We start from the raw sequence: 15,464 nt of genomic DNA on the forward strand, positions 1-15,464 counted from the left end.
TATCTGATGATTAACAAATAAAAGATGTTTTTCAAAATTATCAGTTGGGAGTTTTTGGAAATTAACACAGAAGGTTAATTTGAATCAGGTTAGATCCTCAGAAAACTTTAATAGGAGTATGTTATTGCCTCTCCCCTCTTAGAAAAAGCTTTATAGAACTATAATTTTAATACTACACCACTGAGTTGAAATGAGAAACCACCAGAGTGTCTCTGCAGCTTTTGAAACATTATTGTTGAAGTTACTAACCATTGCTGATGACCCTTACAGAAAAGCCAGTGAGGTCAGTTCCTCTTAAAGTTTAGTGCTAGAAAAGTTTGTCTCTTCTGAAACACTGGGTTTCTTCTTTCTATTGCATAAAGAGAGATATGTAACCACTTTTATTTTCCCTTTTTGACTTGGCCATCAGGAAGCTTAGAACTAAGATTTATGTTCAGTTACAGGAGCTATCCTCATCCTTTCGTTTCTAATATTAAGCCAACCTTTCCTTCTCACTAGCTCCACTTAACTCTTGTCTTTCACCTTTGTTGTAACAGCTTTCTTAAATCTTTTTTATAAAATAAAAATTTAAGCAAATAGAATCCTTATCATTTACCATCGAAACTAGGATGCTTTTGGGAATAAAGGGAAAATAATAATTAAGCTGGGACAACAGCTTAAACTGAGGCTTTCCTGGGCAAAATCAAAATGTGGTGTCACTCTAGAAATAGATAAATATAACAGATAACAACAGTTACTCTATTCCCAGTTTGGGGATAATTAAAGATAAACACGTGCCCTAAATAGTCAAAGTTATGTGCTTCTTATTTATCGTGTGTCAATCTGTTGATTAGAGTTAGATATTTATTATCTCTTGGAAAATTTTGTAATTAGCCTCTGTATCGGCAGAGAAAAAACCTCAGGCGTTCTTAAATGTATTTAATTTCTACCAAAGGGGAGACAGGGACCCTTTAGATCTGGAACAGTGATCACAATAGAAGTTTCATTTGTCTGTGATTTATGGAGACTTGGAATAAACGCACTATTGACCAGTATCAGATTTCTAATGACTCTATCTTGTTTTTCCTAAGCAACTTCTCCATAAACTTTTGTAATATGTTGAGCAGCCAGCTGATACTATGTTCAAGCCTGTTTACAGAGCTATTAATAAATGCTATGTGGCCACTCCAGGAAGAGAGTCAAACTGCTTTTTCTCTCCATTGGCTGAAAACAGTTTCCTGCTTATTTTGAAAGGGCATGGGATTGCCAAAATCCTTGATATATGCAAGATATTCTGCAAAGAAACCAGTGGAAATAAACAGGATTCTAACTTCTATCCTAACAGGCTCACAGTCATAAAGGAAACCTTGTCAATGTCTTGACTACAAAGCCATTCATATACGAAAGAGTGAGATTTCAATGTGGCACGGGGTAGTTTAATAGAAGATGGTAATTCGTTTCTCTGCCTGCTCAGAATCATGCTGTAATTCACGTTCTTGATAGCTGATCTGTTGTTTGAAGTCAGCTAATATTCTCTGATTATACAAATTAAATTTTTAATTACTACCATTTACTGATTTCCGACTACATGCCAGGCGCCATGCAGGTACTTTACACCTGTTGTCTTAATTTGTTCTCAAAACAACTCTGTGAGGTGAAGGTATTATTAGCCTCATTTTACAGTTATGAAAATTAAGACTCCGAATAAGGAAGTCACCCAAAGTCATATAGAAAATAAGTAGCTGAGGAGGATTTAAGCCCCAGCCGTCTTATCCATAAGCCAAATTATTTATACTAGTCTGTGCTTCCAGAATAAGAAGTTGTTGGTGTGAAAACTTAAGGCCCACCCCTGAGCCCAGAAAAATGACCAGAGAAGGGTAACAATAAAAGCAACAGCAACACCCACGTAGCACACACTCTATGCCAAGTATTGTTCATGTATCTCATTTAATTCTCACAAGCCCAAGAGGAAAGCCCTATGCCCACTTTACAAATGAAGAAGCATGAGAGCAAGCCACGTACCCCAGTGCTCCCAAGAGTATCCCTTTCCACTGTTAGTTCCCATGTTACAGATCATTCTGATGGTTCTGGGCATTGCCCAGCACTTTACAGTTTTCAGATCACTCTGCACACTTTACTTCATTGCTATCATCCTCCTCCTTTTCCAGATAAGGGTAATGAAAAACCAAGAGCTTAAGTTATTTCCCCAAGGCCATGGTCATTGGCAGAGACAGGACTTGAGCCCAGGTGTTTTTGTAGCTAGCCCAGGATTGTTTAATTCTTTATTCTGGACCTGGCTGCACACCTGAAATGTGACTATGAGGAAGAAGGCAATCCTAAACTTTTCAAGCTGACGTTAGCCTAGAGCCTTCTGTACTGAAAGGAAAGAAGTTGATTTTGAAGCAAAAGCCACGTATTTCCCATTTCAGGGCCCGGGCGTAGGACAAAATGATTTCAATTTACTTTGAGGTGGCAACATCCTTGCTTGAGGTCGGACTCTTGTGCAAAGGGCTTCCCTTCCTGCCCTTCTCCCTGACACAACAAGAGCAAAGATTGTTACCTTTTCTTAACTCACACCAATATCAACTCTAAGTCTAGAACTCATCAGTTAATTAGAAGCAAAAACCAAACCAAACCAAAACCAAACCAAAACCAGACTGTATGTTAATATAGATAACAGCCACCATTTATTAAGTGCTTTCCATGGGCTAAAAAATGTACATGCCTTACCTTATCTAGTTCTTGCAACTTGAATAGGCACCGTTATTGTTACCTTGAAGAGGAGAAAATCAAGTTTTTCAGAGTTTAAGTCACTTTCAGTCACTCAGCTTGTGCTGGTAATTTTAATCCAGCTTTACCTGAACAGCTGCCCCACTGAAAAGTTCAGCTGCCTTGTAGGCAGAGACTTATCTAGACCAACCATTCCAAATCCTTCAAACTTTCCCTGCATCTCGACTGTAGGGTGGGATACTTACTAAACACATTAAAATGTGGCAGTGTGGGTTGAGGGCGGAATGAAGTGAGGGTAGTATGTTGTTCCCATCCCCATCTCGCCTTAAGCCATTCTCAGACCAGCAGACCTCCTTGTTCCTTCAGCAGTTAACCACTATCTGAAAGCACCTGACTTGTTTCTTGTAGTTTGTCTGTCATTCCTACTGGAATGTAAGATCCATGGGAGCATGGCAGAGCCTGTCCCCACGCTGCTGTATTCTCTGTCCCTGCCACAATGCCTGGCACATAGGACGTGCCAATGAATAGTTGCTGCATGGCCAATGAATGAATGGAAATGAAAGGGTAAGGATGATCCTGCTGGAAAAAAAAGGGGGACTATTCCCTTTTTCTGGTTGACTCCTTGATTTAAAAAAAAAAAGCTTCAGAGTAATCATTTCTAAAAGGTAAAAAAAAAAAAAAAAGCCCTGATTTGCCAAGATTTACGGAGAGCTGCAGTTATGAGCTATGCGAGCCATTGCTCCTGAAACATTTTATCTGATTTTTGTCTTAGTAAACCTCTGCTAGGAATTCTGGCAATTCCCCTCCCTCACTCCCCCAACCCCTCTTCTCCCAGTCCACCTCCAGTGAATACACATCCTTCTCCTGCGGACCAGCTGCATATCCGGGTTACCAGATGAAGGCCCAGGTGGCTCTTCACTAATGGCTCATCCGTTATCTGTTCTGTATGAAGAGCCAGTGCTTTTCTGAGCAGATTTTTTTTTTTGAAGCTAAATTGACCTTCGGAGAAAAAAAAATGCATTCTATAGAAAGCAATGACTTTTGTTCTTTATTTATCTCTTCCTTCCTCATTCCTGTGCTTCCAGTCAAATATATCCTTAAAAAAACTGTTTACTGAATATTCCAAATGCAAACTGTTCAGATTTTTCCTTTCTGTCACACTTTCTGAGCACTACAATGCTAATAGGCTGCTCTAAAAATATTCCCTTCCTGCCCTGCCACTGCCCCCATATTCCTAGCTTAACATTTGGATATTTTTACAACATATATTCAGTTTGAAAGATAATACTGATACCTTGTTTTATATGAACATTTATACAGCAGGACCCTGGCAAGGGACTGACTTCATTGGGATACTTTATGGCTTAATACATCTGAATGATTTATATCTCGTTTTGTCTAAGCATTTATGCTAATAAATTTAACAGATTCCCCAGTACTGCCTGGTCCTTCGTTTTCTTCAGGGGGTCAAAGTGAGAGGAAAATAAAGCAGCATGCAACTAAAGAAAGAAGAAACTGGCACGACCCATTTAGAACACAAATAAAATTACAACACACATAACATCTCTGATTACAGTTAAGGAGGAGCAACCGTCAAAAAGAAAAAAAAAAAAGTTCCTAGATCCAGATAGATTTCAGTAATTAAGCTGTTTCTCAAAGACAGAATCACAAAAGTAACAATATTTAGCAAGCTAATTTACTGAGGAATGTTTTGGTCCTACATAATTAAATCCAACACTGAGGAAAAACTGACAACAATTAAACTGAGTGCACTCGGGAGAGGGAAAGGGGATAAGATAAAATCCAATCTATAAAATATATTCCATTATCTTTTATAGGTTTAAAAAACACAAAAGAAATACTTGGAAAGAATCTTCTAAGATGGGAAGATTTTAAGGTTGTGCGAGGATTTTTTTTTTAACAGGTGCAGAATAAGTTCGTGGGGTTTTTTTTGTTTTTTGGGTTTTTTTTCCTCTTGGTTCTTTCTTTTCCCCATTTTTTTCTCCTGTTGTTTGCAAAGTTGAATCTGGGGTCAGTAGTTCTAATTGTAACCTCAGACTGGAATTCCAGATGGTGCGCTCAGGACTGGAAGCAACTCTCAGCTCATCAATTTCATGGGCCTGCGTATCTGCTCTGGCCACAGCCCGGCCTCCATCCCCACCGTGGCATTAATGCAGAACAAATTGAGACATATCCTCTATATAATTAGTTCCAGAATTTAAAAAGATTTACGGTATAATAATAGAGGCAGCGCCGCGCAATCCTTTCTTTGGGGACTCTCTCGGAGCTCGGGGACCATCTCGCGGTGGCATCAGAACAGGCGGTTAACCCTGACCGCTCTAGGCACTGCGAGCTGGGGGAAAGGGGGAGTTTTGCTCTGCGCACCTGCTAGTGCGCACCGGTCCTGGCCCCCAAACCAACTGAGTTTGAACCGTAGATGGGGGATTGGCCAAAAAGTAGAGTTAATTTTCAAACGAACAGAGGAAGCCGGGGGTAGACTATACCAAAAGCCCTTCTCTTACTTTTTTTTTTTTTTAGTTTAGATAAATGAAACTGGGATTTCTACCACCTGCGCGGGGATGGAAACCAGCCTAAGCGGCTGCCCAGCGGCCCGAGGTAGGCAGAATGCTAAGAGCTGGAGGCGGCGGGGGGCAGAGGAGCAGCGGTCGGGAGCGTGGAGCTCGGACACTGGCCTCTGCGCGAGGCGCTAATCGAGCGCTGGTTTCTCCCGGGCGGCCCAGCACTCCTTTTTGCTGTCTACGGCCCCGGGCGCGGGCAGGCGGCCCCAGCCCTTGACAGATCACAGCGCTACGGTGTGTTTATTCAGTTGTCGGCGCCCGCGGGGTGACGCCCGGAGCGCGGCTCGGGAGTACGCGCTGGTCCCTGGGGCCGCGGCTGCAGGGCCGGGCTGGGATCTCGGTCAGATGCAGTTGACGGCGCCGGGGTCAAAGTGGGGGGCGGGGGGTAGAGGACCTCACTGCCCCCTCCCACTCAGCTACCATTTTTAAAGCTTGCAATAATAATTAAGCCCCTTCCAGGCCAGGATGAACTTTACCAGTGATACAAAGCTACATGGGTTTCCAGCGTCTCTCCTCCTCCTTTCCTTTACTCTCCATTCCATTAGCTCTAAAGAAGCGAGGTGTGGTGGGTTAAGCCCAGAGAGAGACCAGGGTTCAGCTCAGTTTTGCCACTAATTTGTTACGTGTCCTTGAACAATAGTAACAAAAATTGTAACGTACATTGAGGGCATAGGCCAACACTCTCTTCCGTCTAATCCTCAGGACCCCTTGAGGTGGGTACTAATATCCCATTATTCCATGTGACCAATAAGGAAACTGAGACTCGCAGCGGCTGCGGAGCTCGTCCATGGTTGCACAGCTGCTGGTTACCTGGTGGAGCTGAGACTCCTTTCTCTGGCCACCAATCTCTTGCTCTTAACCAGTGCACTCCACAGCTGCCTTTCCTCCCTCTGCCTGGGCCTCAGTTTCCTTTTCTGTAGAACAAGGAGTTTAATTTCCAGCTCTGCCAATCGGTGATTCAGACCACATCCACTGCCACAGGTCTCAGTACTATCGAGGGTGGGAAGGTGATTGAGAGAAAGGAGCGGCCAGTTCTCCGCAGCCCTCAGATCCCTGGGACCTTGGGCCGGTCTCGAGCCACAGGAGGTGCAGCAGAGCGCGCTCTACCTGCTGGGGCGGGCGGAGGTTGGACCTTCTTCCCGGCCAGACTGTCTCCCCCTCTGCCCAGCTCAGGGCGTCGAGGCCAGCAGAGCGGGCGCGTCCGCCTGGGTAGCTGCAGATCTCCCGCAGAGAACGTCACCTAGTGCAGGGACAAGTGGGGAGCGTAGGGCACCCCGTGAGCGCAGTAGTGTGCGGGTTCCCCAGGGTTGTACCCGGGGCACCTGGGCTCCCGGGCATAGGCACGGGCTAGGGGCGTTCAAAGACCTCGTCTCGGGTGAGGCCCTCTGGCTTCGGCTTCGGACGCGCAGCACTTACTTCTCTGCCCTGAGGGTTGCAGGGAACTCCTCCCACCCCTTCGGACTACAAGGTCTGGGAGAGGGGGTACCCCAGGGTTGAAATGGGGATCGCACCACTGCTCTTCCCTCCCTCAAGAGTTCTCAGGCGGGGGCTTCCCTGGTGGGGCAGTGGTTGAGAATCTGCCTGCTAATGCAGGGGACACGGGTTCGAGCCCTGGTCTGGGAGGATCCCACATGCCGCGGAGCAACTAGGCCCGTGAGCTACAACTACTGAGCCTGCGCGTCTGTGCTCCGCAACAAGAGAGGCCGCGATAGTGAGAGGCCCGCGCACCGCGATGAAGAGTGGCCCCCTGCTTGCCACACTAGAGAAAGCCCTCGCACAGAAACTCAGACCCAACACAGCAAAAATAAATAAATAAATTAATAAACTCCTACCCCCAACATCTAAAAAAAAAAAAAAAAGAGTTCTCAGGCAACAAATGGCGGGTGAGAGAGGAGTGCTAAATTTGCTAGCCCCCTCCTTTCCTCTCACCCCACCCCCAGGCAAAAAAAAAACAAAATTTTTTTTTTAACTCAGAGAGTTAAGAGCCCTTGCCCTATCTGGGATTCAAAACCGCAAAAGCTCACAATCAAGCCACCTTCCTCCAAATACCTTCCCCCCGAAAATTGCAAAGAAGGATTAAAAAAGAAACAATCTCGACCTTTTTCACTTAGAAGTGGAAATCCCGGGCTTTCATAAAGGGCTCGCCGCCTTTCCTCGTAGCGCTTGAGTGAGTCCTAGTTAAGAAAAACGACTTCGAAGTAGAAATAAAAGTGAAGGGTGTGAGACAGTGGTCTGGGGCGTCCTAGGGACAACTTGGCCTGAGAAGTTTTATCTCGCTGGGCCCTTCTCCACCGAAAATACAAAAAGCGTCTGTCCTCTGCCCAGCCCTGGAGCCCCGTGCAGGTTTAGAGATGCGACATGCGGGGCGAGGAGTGGGCGGCCCACAGGGAGTGTAGGGGAGAAGCAGCTGGCCTCGAGTGCCTTTTCACTTCTTTTTTTAAAAAGAAAAAGAAAGAAAAAGTTTCTGAGTGAAGACTTCGCAAAGTCAGGCACCAAAGTAGCGCAGAGAAGTGTCCACCACCGTGAAAGCGGTCCGGCGATCAAACGGGTAGAGCCTGTTCCTGACCTTTGCCCTCACGGTTTCCTGCGCCTCCAAGACAAGCGACCCCAAGAGGAGGGAAATGCACTTAGCGTGTAGGTCTTGAGCTGGCACACGCTTCTGGTCCGCAGCGAGAACTCCTGGCTACCGTTTACGTAGTGGAAATTAACTAAAACCAACGTGTAAGAAATTGTGAGTAAATCAAGGCTTTAAAATTTCCGGCTTCTTTATAAAACTGCAACTACCTTGATTGTTGCTTCACATGGGCTTGGCTGAAAAGCTTCGGGCCCCATCCCCGGCCAGCCTCGTGTCAGAGGCCAGGCGGCCACAGGCCGCTTCCCGCCCGGCGCTCCTGGCAGTCCCAGGCTGCGCCGTCGCCGCTGCCTCCTGGGCGTTTCCACGCGCCCCTGAAGCGCATTCCCATTCAGGTTCACGGCTCTTCTAGCCTAGGGTCTGTTTCCCGATAGAAGCCCACTCTTTTGGAAGAACCAAAAGAAACAAAACAAAACCTCAAGCACCTGCTCTGGGGCGCGGGGCTCCCAAAGAATGAATGGGTGGAGGGAGGAATCTGATTTGGCGATGCCAGGCGCTGGGAGCTCTGAACAGTAAGAACCCTGCCTTGGACCTTGGGCAGCTGGAGGCTCTCTTCCGTCCGCGTACCCTGGCTTGCGCCTCCTGATCTGTCACTACGCATGCAGAATGGTACTCCCGACTGGAGTGAGCGGAGGCAGAGCTCAGCAGGAGCGGCTCCAAGAGCCAACCTCGCCCCAAGGACTTCGTATCTTAAACCTTCCCCACCCGCTAACCTCCAAACTCGGCGCCTGGATTCTCCGACCGGAATCTGGGCATTTCCCTAAGGGTTTTCTTCCCTCCCAAACTAGCCGCCGTTTTGTTTTCCCGGTTTCCCCGTAGAAGAGTTAGGTGCTCCTCATGAGAAAGGGAGATTAAGTGCCGCTGACACCGATTTTAGGTAGGCGGCAACCGCCCTTCTCTGGGCGCAAACCTCACCATGTCGCCAACTACCAGACGGTGGATATACGCCCCGTTTATCACAAATGATGCAACCTCCAGATGACCCACGTTCGCCTGAGTCTGGCCTCTGGAATCCACAAAAAGCCACCCCGCTCCCCAGTGACCCCAAGATTATGACCACCAGTCCAGTCTGACGGCTCTAGAAGCAAGAGCCGCCGCCTCTTTGAAGTCCGGTAAAGTTCTCTGCGTTATCCTGAAGTTCCCGCCCTCGTGGAGCCCCCTGCCCCTCCCTCCAACCCGCCCTCCCTGATTAACAACCCCTTCCCTACCCCCATCACACAGGGATGCAGAGGGGACATTCAGTGCTCACCTGGAGAGGCTCGCCAGTGCCCCAAGGCGCCCACACTCGCGAAGGCCGAGAAGGGGAGGTGGGGGGAGGATTGTGTCCCACAGGCCTGCGGAGAGCGCGTGGCGGGTAGGAGAGGAGGGTGTCTCCGAGAGGGACGCTTCCTCGGGCCCGCCCCCCACCCCCACTGCGAGGACGCCCCCAAGGAGTCGCGCGCCCTGCCTAATCTGCTAGGGCTGCGGTGTGAATGGAGCCGCCGAGACTCCTGACTCCTCCTCCTCCCCCGCCGCCGGCCCCTCTTATTTGAGCTTTGGGAAGCTGGGGGTAGCCAGGCAGCTGGGGTAAGGAGTTCAAGGCAGCGCCCACACCCGGGGGCTCTCGCAACTCGACCGCCTATCCGCTCCCCCCTTCCCGCCCTCCCTCCCACTCATTCACCCACCCACCCACCCACCCATAGCCGGGACTGCAGCCCAGGAGCCGGGGCCCCGCCGCCTCCTCGCCGCGATCCTGGACTTCCCCCTGCCGCAAGAGCCGGCATCCACGTGTGCCCCGGAGCCAGCGTCTAAGCACACGCTCCGCTCCGGGCCTGGGTGCCTCCAGCAGACCGAGCAGCCGGGGATCCAGGGCCCGGAAAGCATCTGGGCCAAGTTAGGCGCGGCGGAATCGAGCGCCGAGCGTCTGCAAAGCCGGTGGGGCCGCGGAGCGTCCGGGGCTGAGCCACAGCAAATGGGCTCCGACGTGCGGGACCTGAACGCGCTGCTCCCGGCGGTACCCTCGCTGGGTGGTGGCGGCGGTTGCGCCCTGCCCGTGAGCGGCGCGGCGCAGTGGGCGCCGGTGCTGGACTTTGCGCCCCCGGGCGCCTCGGCTTACGGTTCCTTGGGCGGTCCTGCGCCGCCGCCTGCTCCGCCGCCACCACCTCCGCCGCCGCCGCCTCACTCGTTCATCAAACAGGAGCCGAGCTGGGGTGGCGCGGAGCCGCACGAGGAGCAGTGCTTGAGCGCCTTCACCGTCCACTTCTCGGGCCAGTTCACCGGCACGGCTGGAGCCTGTCGCTACGGACCCTTCGGTCCTCCTCCGCCCAGCCAGGCGTCGTCCGGCCAGGCCAGGATGTTCCCCAACGCGCCCTACCTGCCCAGCTGCCTCGAGAGCCAGCCCGCTATTCGCAACCAGGGTAAGCAGACTGGGGAGCGCCCCCTACATGCGGGGCGGTGGCGACGGGGCTGTGGCTGCGCGCGGGCACTCCCCTGTCCTACCCCTTACCTGGCCACAGCTCTTACTCGGCTGCCTCCCCAAGGACTGTGAGGGTAGAGGAAGCAGCAGCTGGGGGAGAGGAGGGCAAGACGAGGGAGTCCAGGGCATGGGCCCCTGACATCCTCCAGAGCGGGGAACCGGACTCTTCGCATGAGCCGGGAGGTCATCCGGGGCTCCTCGGACCTCGGGAGATTCTAAGACTATTCCCCGTGGGAGTGGGAAGCGGGAACCGGAGCAATGCCTGGCTCTGCCTCGGGAAGAGGTTTTGTCGCTCAAGGCACCACCAAACTGTCGCCAGGCATTGGACCTTTTAGACCCTGGATTCAGAGCGGGACCAGCGCAGGGTGAGCAGCCTTTGCTGCCTCTGCCACGGCAAAATGTCCAGGAGCCACTCTAGACCTAAGGGGGGCACAGTAAGCACCTTGGAGCACTAGAATGCGTAAATGAATGAGCTAGAGACAACAGTGGCTTTCCTGGACCCGTGTCCGTGTTCGCCTGTGGCTCCAGCGCATGGTAGTGTATAAGTGGATCTCTCCTGGGTTTCAGCTCAGGTGGCGGCCACGCGGGCTCCAGGGCTGGAAGAGAACCCCGTTTATCTGATTCCAATCTCTGCGGGACCGGGTCCTACCACAGGCGGTGGAATGAGGCCCGAGCGTCGGCCTTCCTTCCAGCCCGCCTCTGGTGCCTCCTTGTCGTTGAACACGGGACTTAGCTGGAGAAAGATTTTTGCAAGACTTGGAGGTTAGAACAAGGACAGGTTTATTTTCCCTTTTCAGTCATTGTACATCGACGGACACAGCCGGTGGTTTTCTCATCCCGCGCCGGCGCCCTCTCACTTCTCTTTCTCAGGGACCAGCGCGGAACCAATCATGCCGAACCTTTGGATTTTCGTTTCTAAGTTTATTCTAATTAGACTTGTGCGCTGTTGGGAACCTAAACCAATTCGGGTTGATTTGATATTTTAGGAAATGCTTTAAAAAAGGCGTGGATGCTTTTCCTAGAGCAAAAATTCCCTCGGGCCTAGGGACTGGGATGTTTCTAGAATGCGTGGGCTAGGAGGAACAGAGTGTGTACTGTTTGCAGGAGGTGCTGCGGCTCCCGAGGCTCAGAAGAAGGGCCCTGTTCTTCCCGCCTTCTCACGCACATTCTAAAACCGTATTTCTAGGCTGTTCGTATCTTACCCCAGCCCCGAGCACCTAGCCCACCCGAAGCCCTGGCAAAACCAAAACCGCCCTCCTCTTTTCGTTCGGGGAACCTGGGATCCATGTTCTGTGGAAGAACCTCAAGCCCATCCATGGGGTCCCTCCACTCTAGGTCTTTCCGAAAGGAAATTCGTGTTTCAAACTCAGGGAGTATTGGAACAGCTCAGTGACTATTACAGATTCTTTTCCTCTGATCGTACCACCTCTAATTAGCAGGCTGGTGTTACCTCTGGCAAATCTCCGGGTCTCAGTTTCCCCATCTGTAAGAGGAGAGCCAAGATGGGCAACCTGGTGTTTGGCTCAGGTTTGAAGTTCTATGACACAGAAGCAGAAGTCCGACCCTCCCCCCGCAGGGGTTCTAAACACAGAAAGCAGCAGCCACGTAAACTTGGTTGGACCAGAAACGGCAAGACTGGCAGGCAGGTGTGTGACATGAGTGAGTCTCTGTATGGATGCTTGCTATTTGAAGACACCTGAGAAGCTATTTGATCTAAGTACTCCCTGTGCAAAATACTACCATTATCATTTATTTGAAACCATCTAGGTTCTGTCGGGGGTTTTGGAACCTGGACTCTGTGGCTTTGATTGGATCCCTGGGTCCATCCTTCTACAGGGTGCTGGTGCCCAGAATTTCATCAACTCAGCCTCAGGAGTGAGACTGTGGGCGTCCTAGCCAGTGGGCAATATGCTAAAAGGAAAAATCCCAATTCTTTTCTAGAGGATAGGCCCAGGATGTTAAAGAGAAAAGGGGCTTGGGAGCTGGAGACCGACTAGCAGGTAAAGGAGTCCCATCCTGGGAAATAGCCCAGTAGAGAGGCGGCCCCAGATCCAGGCCACAGCCTGTAAGCGGGTTCCTGTCTTCTTCGGGCTTAGGTTCTCTCTTGTAATCAAAACATAAAGGGATCACACTCGACCAGTCCTTGGGACTCAGTCAGCAGCTGGGAGCTGGGGTCGGATGTCAGAAGCCACTTGTGCCTCAACCCTGGCATTGGCAACCAGAGTGGGCCCTGGGGCCCTGAGATTTCAGATTTATTCTCTCGACTTCTGGGCTTCCTGCAGCTCTCCCAGCAATGTAGAGTCTTGGCAGGAGGCTTAACCAGGGGAAAGCAAGGGCATCAATTCCTTCCCCAAAGTGTGGGAATGGCCATCAGCAGGCCGAGGCGGAGAGGAATCAAGCTTCGAGATCCCTGTCCCCAGGCAGGGCAACCTAGCAATGGCCCAGGGGTGGGGACAATTGCTGGCACTCTTGAACCTCCCCCCACCCCAAGGTATCACACCTCGTTTTTTTCCAATTGCTTAAATATTATAGCTGGTATTCTAATCTTGCTTCTAAATATTAATTCAGGAAACATTTATTGAGCACCTACTCTGTGCCAGGCACTGGGGATTGAATGTTAAGACAATTAAAGTGCCTCAACCTTTGCAGGAAGCTCACAGCCTAACACTGGAGGAGCCCCTTATTTTTGGATGAGGAAATCTAGGCTCTAAGAGATAATGTGTGCAGGAGATCTCTCTGTGGCAGAACTTGGACTCAAACCCAGACCATTCTAGGTTATTTCTACCTCCTTTCCCAGGGATCTAGGCCCCGCTGTTGAGATGGATTTTCTCTTGCCTGCTGGATGGGCACCCAACCCACTGTAGTCTGTGTGAGGGGTGGGGAATTTGCCGGGGCAGAAGAAGGGCGAGGACTTCGATAGCCCTAGACTAAGTGCAGGGTTTGGGAAGGGAAGACAAAGACTGCTTGACAGTCTGCCCGATTCCCCCAGACCGGCTGGCGCGCAGCACCCTATACCTACAGGAGGCCTTGTTATCACCGGGCCACCCTAGTGTCACGTGGGGACACCAGCTCAGCCCTAGGGCCAAGGGCGCCCCCCTTGGGTCGCATTGGAGAGGGTATTTCGTTGCGGGACAAATTTCCCCGTATGCTGCGGCAGCTGCGGAGTCATGATTTTCAGCCTTGGGACCACCTTCCTGACTGAGCCTGCTGTCCACTTCATCCCTCAGCTCCCGAGGGGCCTGGCCCGGCCAGGCGGTTCCCGGGCTCCTCCGCTGCGTCGGGCGGGGGAGAGAAGCGCACAGCGTGTCTCGCCTCTCCCCGCGGTCAAGGTTGCATTCCCTTCCCCGGCCGAGACTAATCGTGGGAAAGGCGCTACCTTGGCCCCTCGAGCCTCTCCCTCTAAGGCCTGTACAAGGAGCCTTTGAACACGCTGCCCCTTTCTGCCGGCAGCTGTCCCTCCCCCGGCCTCCGCCCCCGCGCCCTCCGCGCCTGGCTCAGCGCTAGGCCCCGGGACAGCACGCTCTGATCAGTTCCGCATCCGATAAGTTTCTAATTTAAAGAGCTCTCCCTCCTCTCTGAGGGCCCTTTCACCGAAGCCCATCCCCTCTCCGGGGAGGGGGACTGCGAGAGGGGGTTGGAGGCCAGCCTCTGCCCAGCGGTCCGGTGTCCGGTCTGGGACGGGTCCTTGGGAGCCTCGCGGGGCGCGGAGGCGACGCGGCCGGCGCAGGAGCTGCAGCCCGCAACCCGTGGCACTAGCCGCGCACCGAAGGTTGCGGAGCCTGCCTCCGAGGACAGCACGGTGCCCGGGCCACTGCCTTCTCATCGGTTCAGGAATGGAGAAGGGTTCGTCTAGAGACAACTCCTTTATTGCTTCTGTTTCTCCTCTTTATTTAAAAAATGGTCTTTGAAAATTCGGCCTTCCCTCTGCAAAACTGGGTGCTTGGAGCCAAATTTCGTTTGTCAGCGGCCTGGTAGGCCTTAAACACAGCCTGGCCTCCGCTCCCAAAGTGAAGTGCCTGGAAGCCCAAGCGCGCTCACCCACTCCTGACAGCTAACGGGGCGGGGGTTATCTTTGCCCACTTAGCAGGCCAGAAATGGAGGCCTCTGGGGTCATGTAAATTATAAAAGCTGGTGGCTTCTTAAGTTGTCAACCTGTGGCGCCAATTGGTGCGTGAGACTTGGACTCCCCTGTACAATCCGGTAATGAAGACCTGTTCAAACCCTCCCTCCCACACTGACACACCACATTCCCCGAAGTGGACTGTAGAAGGTCGGTTTTTGTTTTTTTTTGGGAGATGTGTATTTGAAAGATGTGGGTAATGGCCACCTTTCACTGTTCAATCTGAGTCTTCACTGGACACCTGTTGTAGAGTCTTGACCATGTCTGGGGCGAGAGTGGGGGAATGGGGTTCATTTGACTTATCCCACTCCCAAGAATCGAGCGGGGTTTGGAGACTCAGCTCAGTGCCCAGAGGCGGGGCTGAGGGTGGGGGGACTGGGTCCGGCCCAGTGGCCCTGCAGGGAGCCGATGTGAGCGTCTGGACCAATCTGATTCGTCACTTGGTCAGGACCTCAGGCCAGAGACTACTGAGCCTGCGCATAGTCAGGGACCCCACCATTGGGTTCAGGGCTCAGAACTGATCTTTATCTTAGCTGGAGGATACTTTTTCCCCAGAGGCAGCTACAGCTTTGCGGAAGCTAGTTGGGTAAATGTTTAAAGTAATTCAGTGACAATAGTCACAGAAAGAGACTACGTTTCTCAACCAACACGTTTTTGGGTTTTTTTTCCCCCTCACTTTCGGAGAGCTGGGGAAGAATACGGGCGGTATTGCCCTCGGTTTCTCGGCAGGGAAACTGAGGCAGAGGGCCAGTGCATACCATGGAGGGAAAGGGAGGTAGAGTCTCAGGCACACTGAAACAAACAGGCTTCCTGGACTGGTGCGCGAGGAAGTCCGCCCCGGCAATGGTGGTCACAGTCCGACCCTCTGGGCGCGAGGTGGGTCCGAGGTAGGAAGGAGGAGGGCGCAGGGTCGAGGCCCGTGGGCCCAACTTGAAAGGCCCCTTCTTTTTTCCCCCTCACCAGCTTTCC

At 51.5% G+C, this 15,464-nt stretch overlaps 1 protein-coding gene and 1 long non-coding RNA gene across 13 annotated transcripts in view; one reads left to right on the top strand and one right to left on the bottom strand.

The window, feature by feature from the left end:
* Positions 1-9,250, bottom strand: part of LOC137231256 (uncharacterized) — a 30,110-nt gene extending 20,860 nt beyond the window's left edge. Inside the window, exons 1-2 of one of the 2 annotated variants that reach the window (XR_010946427.1) lie at positions 9,170-9,219; positions 2,710-2,752 (exon numbers count right to left, since the gene is read on the bottom strand). This is a non-coding gene — a long non-coding RNA (uncharacterized lncRNA). Of the gene's footprint in view, positions 1-2,709; positions 2,753-9,169 lie in introns of both variants that reach the window. The other variant, XR_010946428.1, reaches the window with a different exon arrangement.
* Positions 9,251-9,856: 606 nt separating this feature from the next.
* Positions 9,857-15,464, top strand: part of WT1 (WT1 transcription factor) — a 48,732-nt gene continuing 43,124 nt past the window's right edge. For 5 of the 11 annotated variants that reach the window (XM_067751769.1, XM_067751772.1, XM_067751771.1 and 2 more), the window contains exon 1: positions 9,857-10,316. In XM_067751769.1, the coding sequence (XP_067607870.1) occupies positions 9,872-10,316 (445 nt within the window). In that variant the 5' untranslated portion in view covers positions 9,857-9,871. Of the gene's footprint in view, positions 10,317-14,208; positions 14,219-15,464 lie in introns of those variants that run through there. The other 6 variants (XM_067751762.1, XM_067751763.1, XM_067751764.1 and 3 more) reach the window with 2 other exon arrangements.

This window comes from Pseudorca crassidens, chromosome 9 (assembly GCF_039906515.1).
Source record: "Pseudorca crassidens isolate mPseCra1 chromosome 9, mPseCra1.hap1, whole genome shotgun sequence".
In the NCBI taxonomy this organism is placed as follows: Eukaryota; Metazoa; Chordata; class Mammalia; order Artiodactyla; family Delphinidae; genus Pseudorca; species Pseudorca crassidens.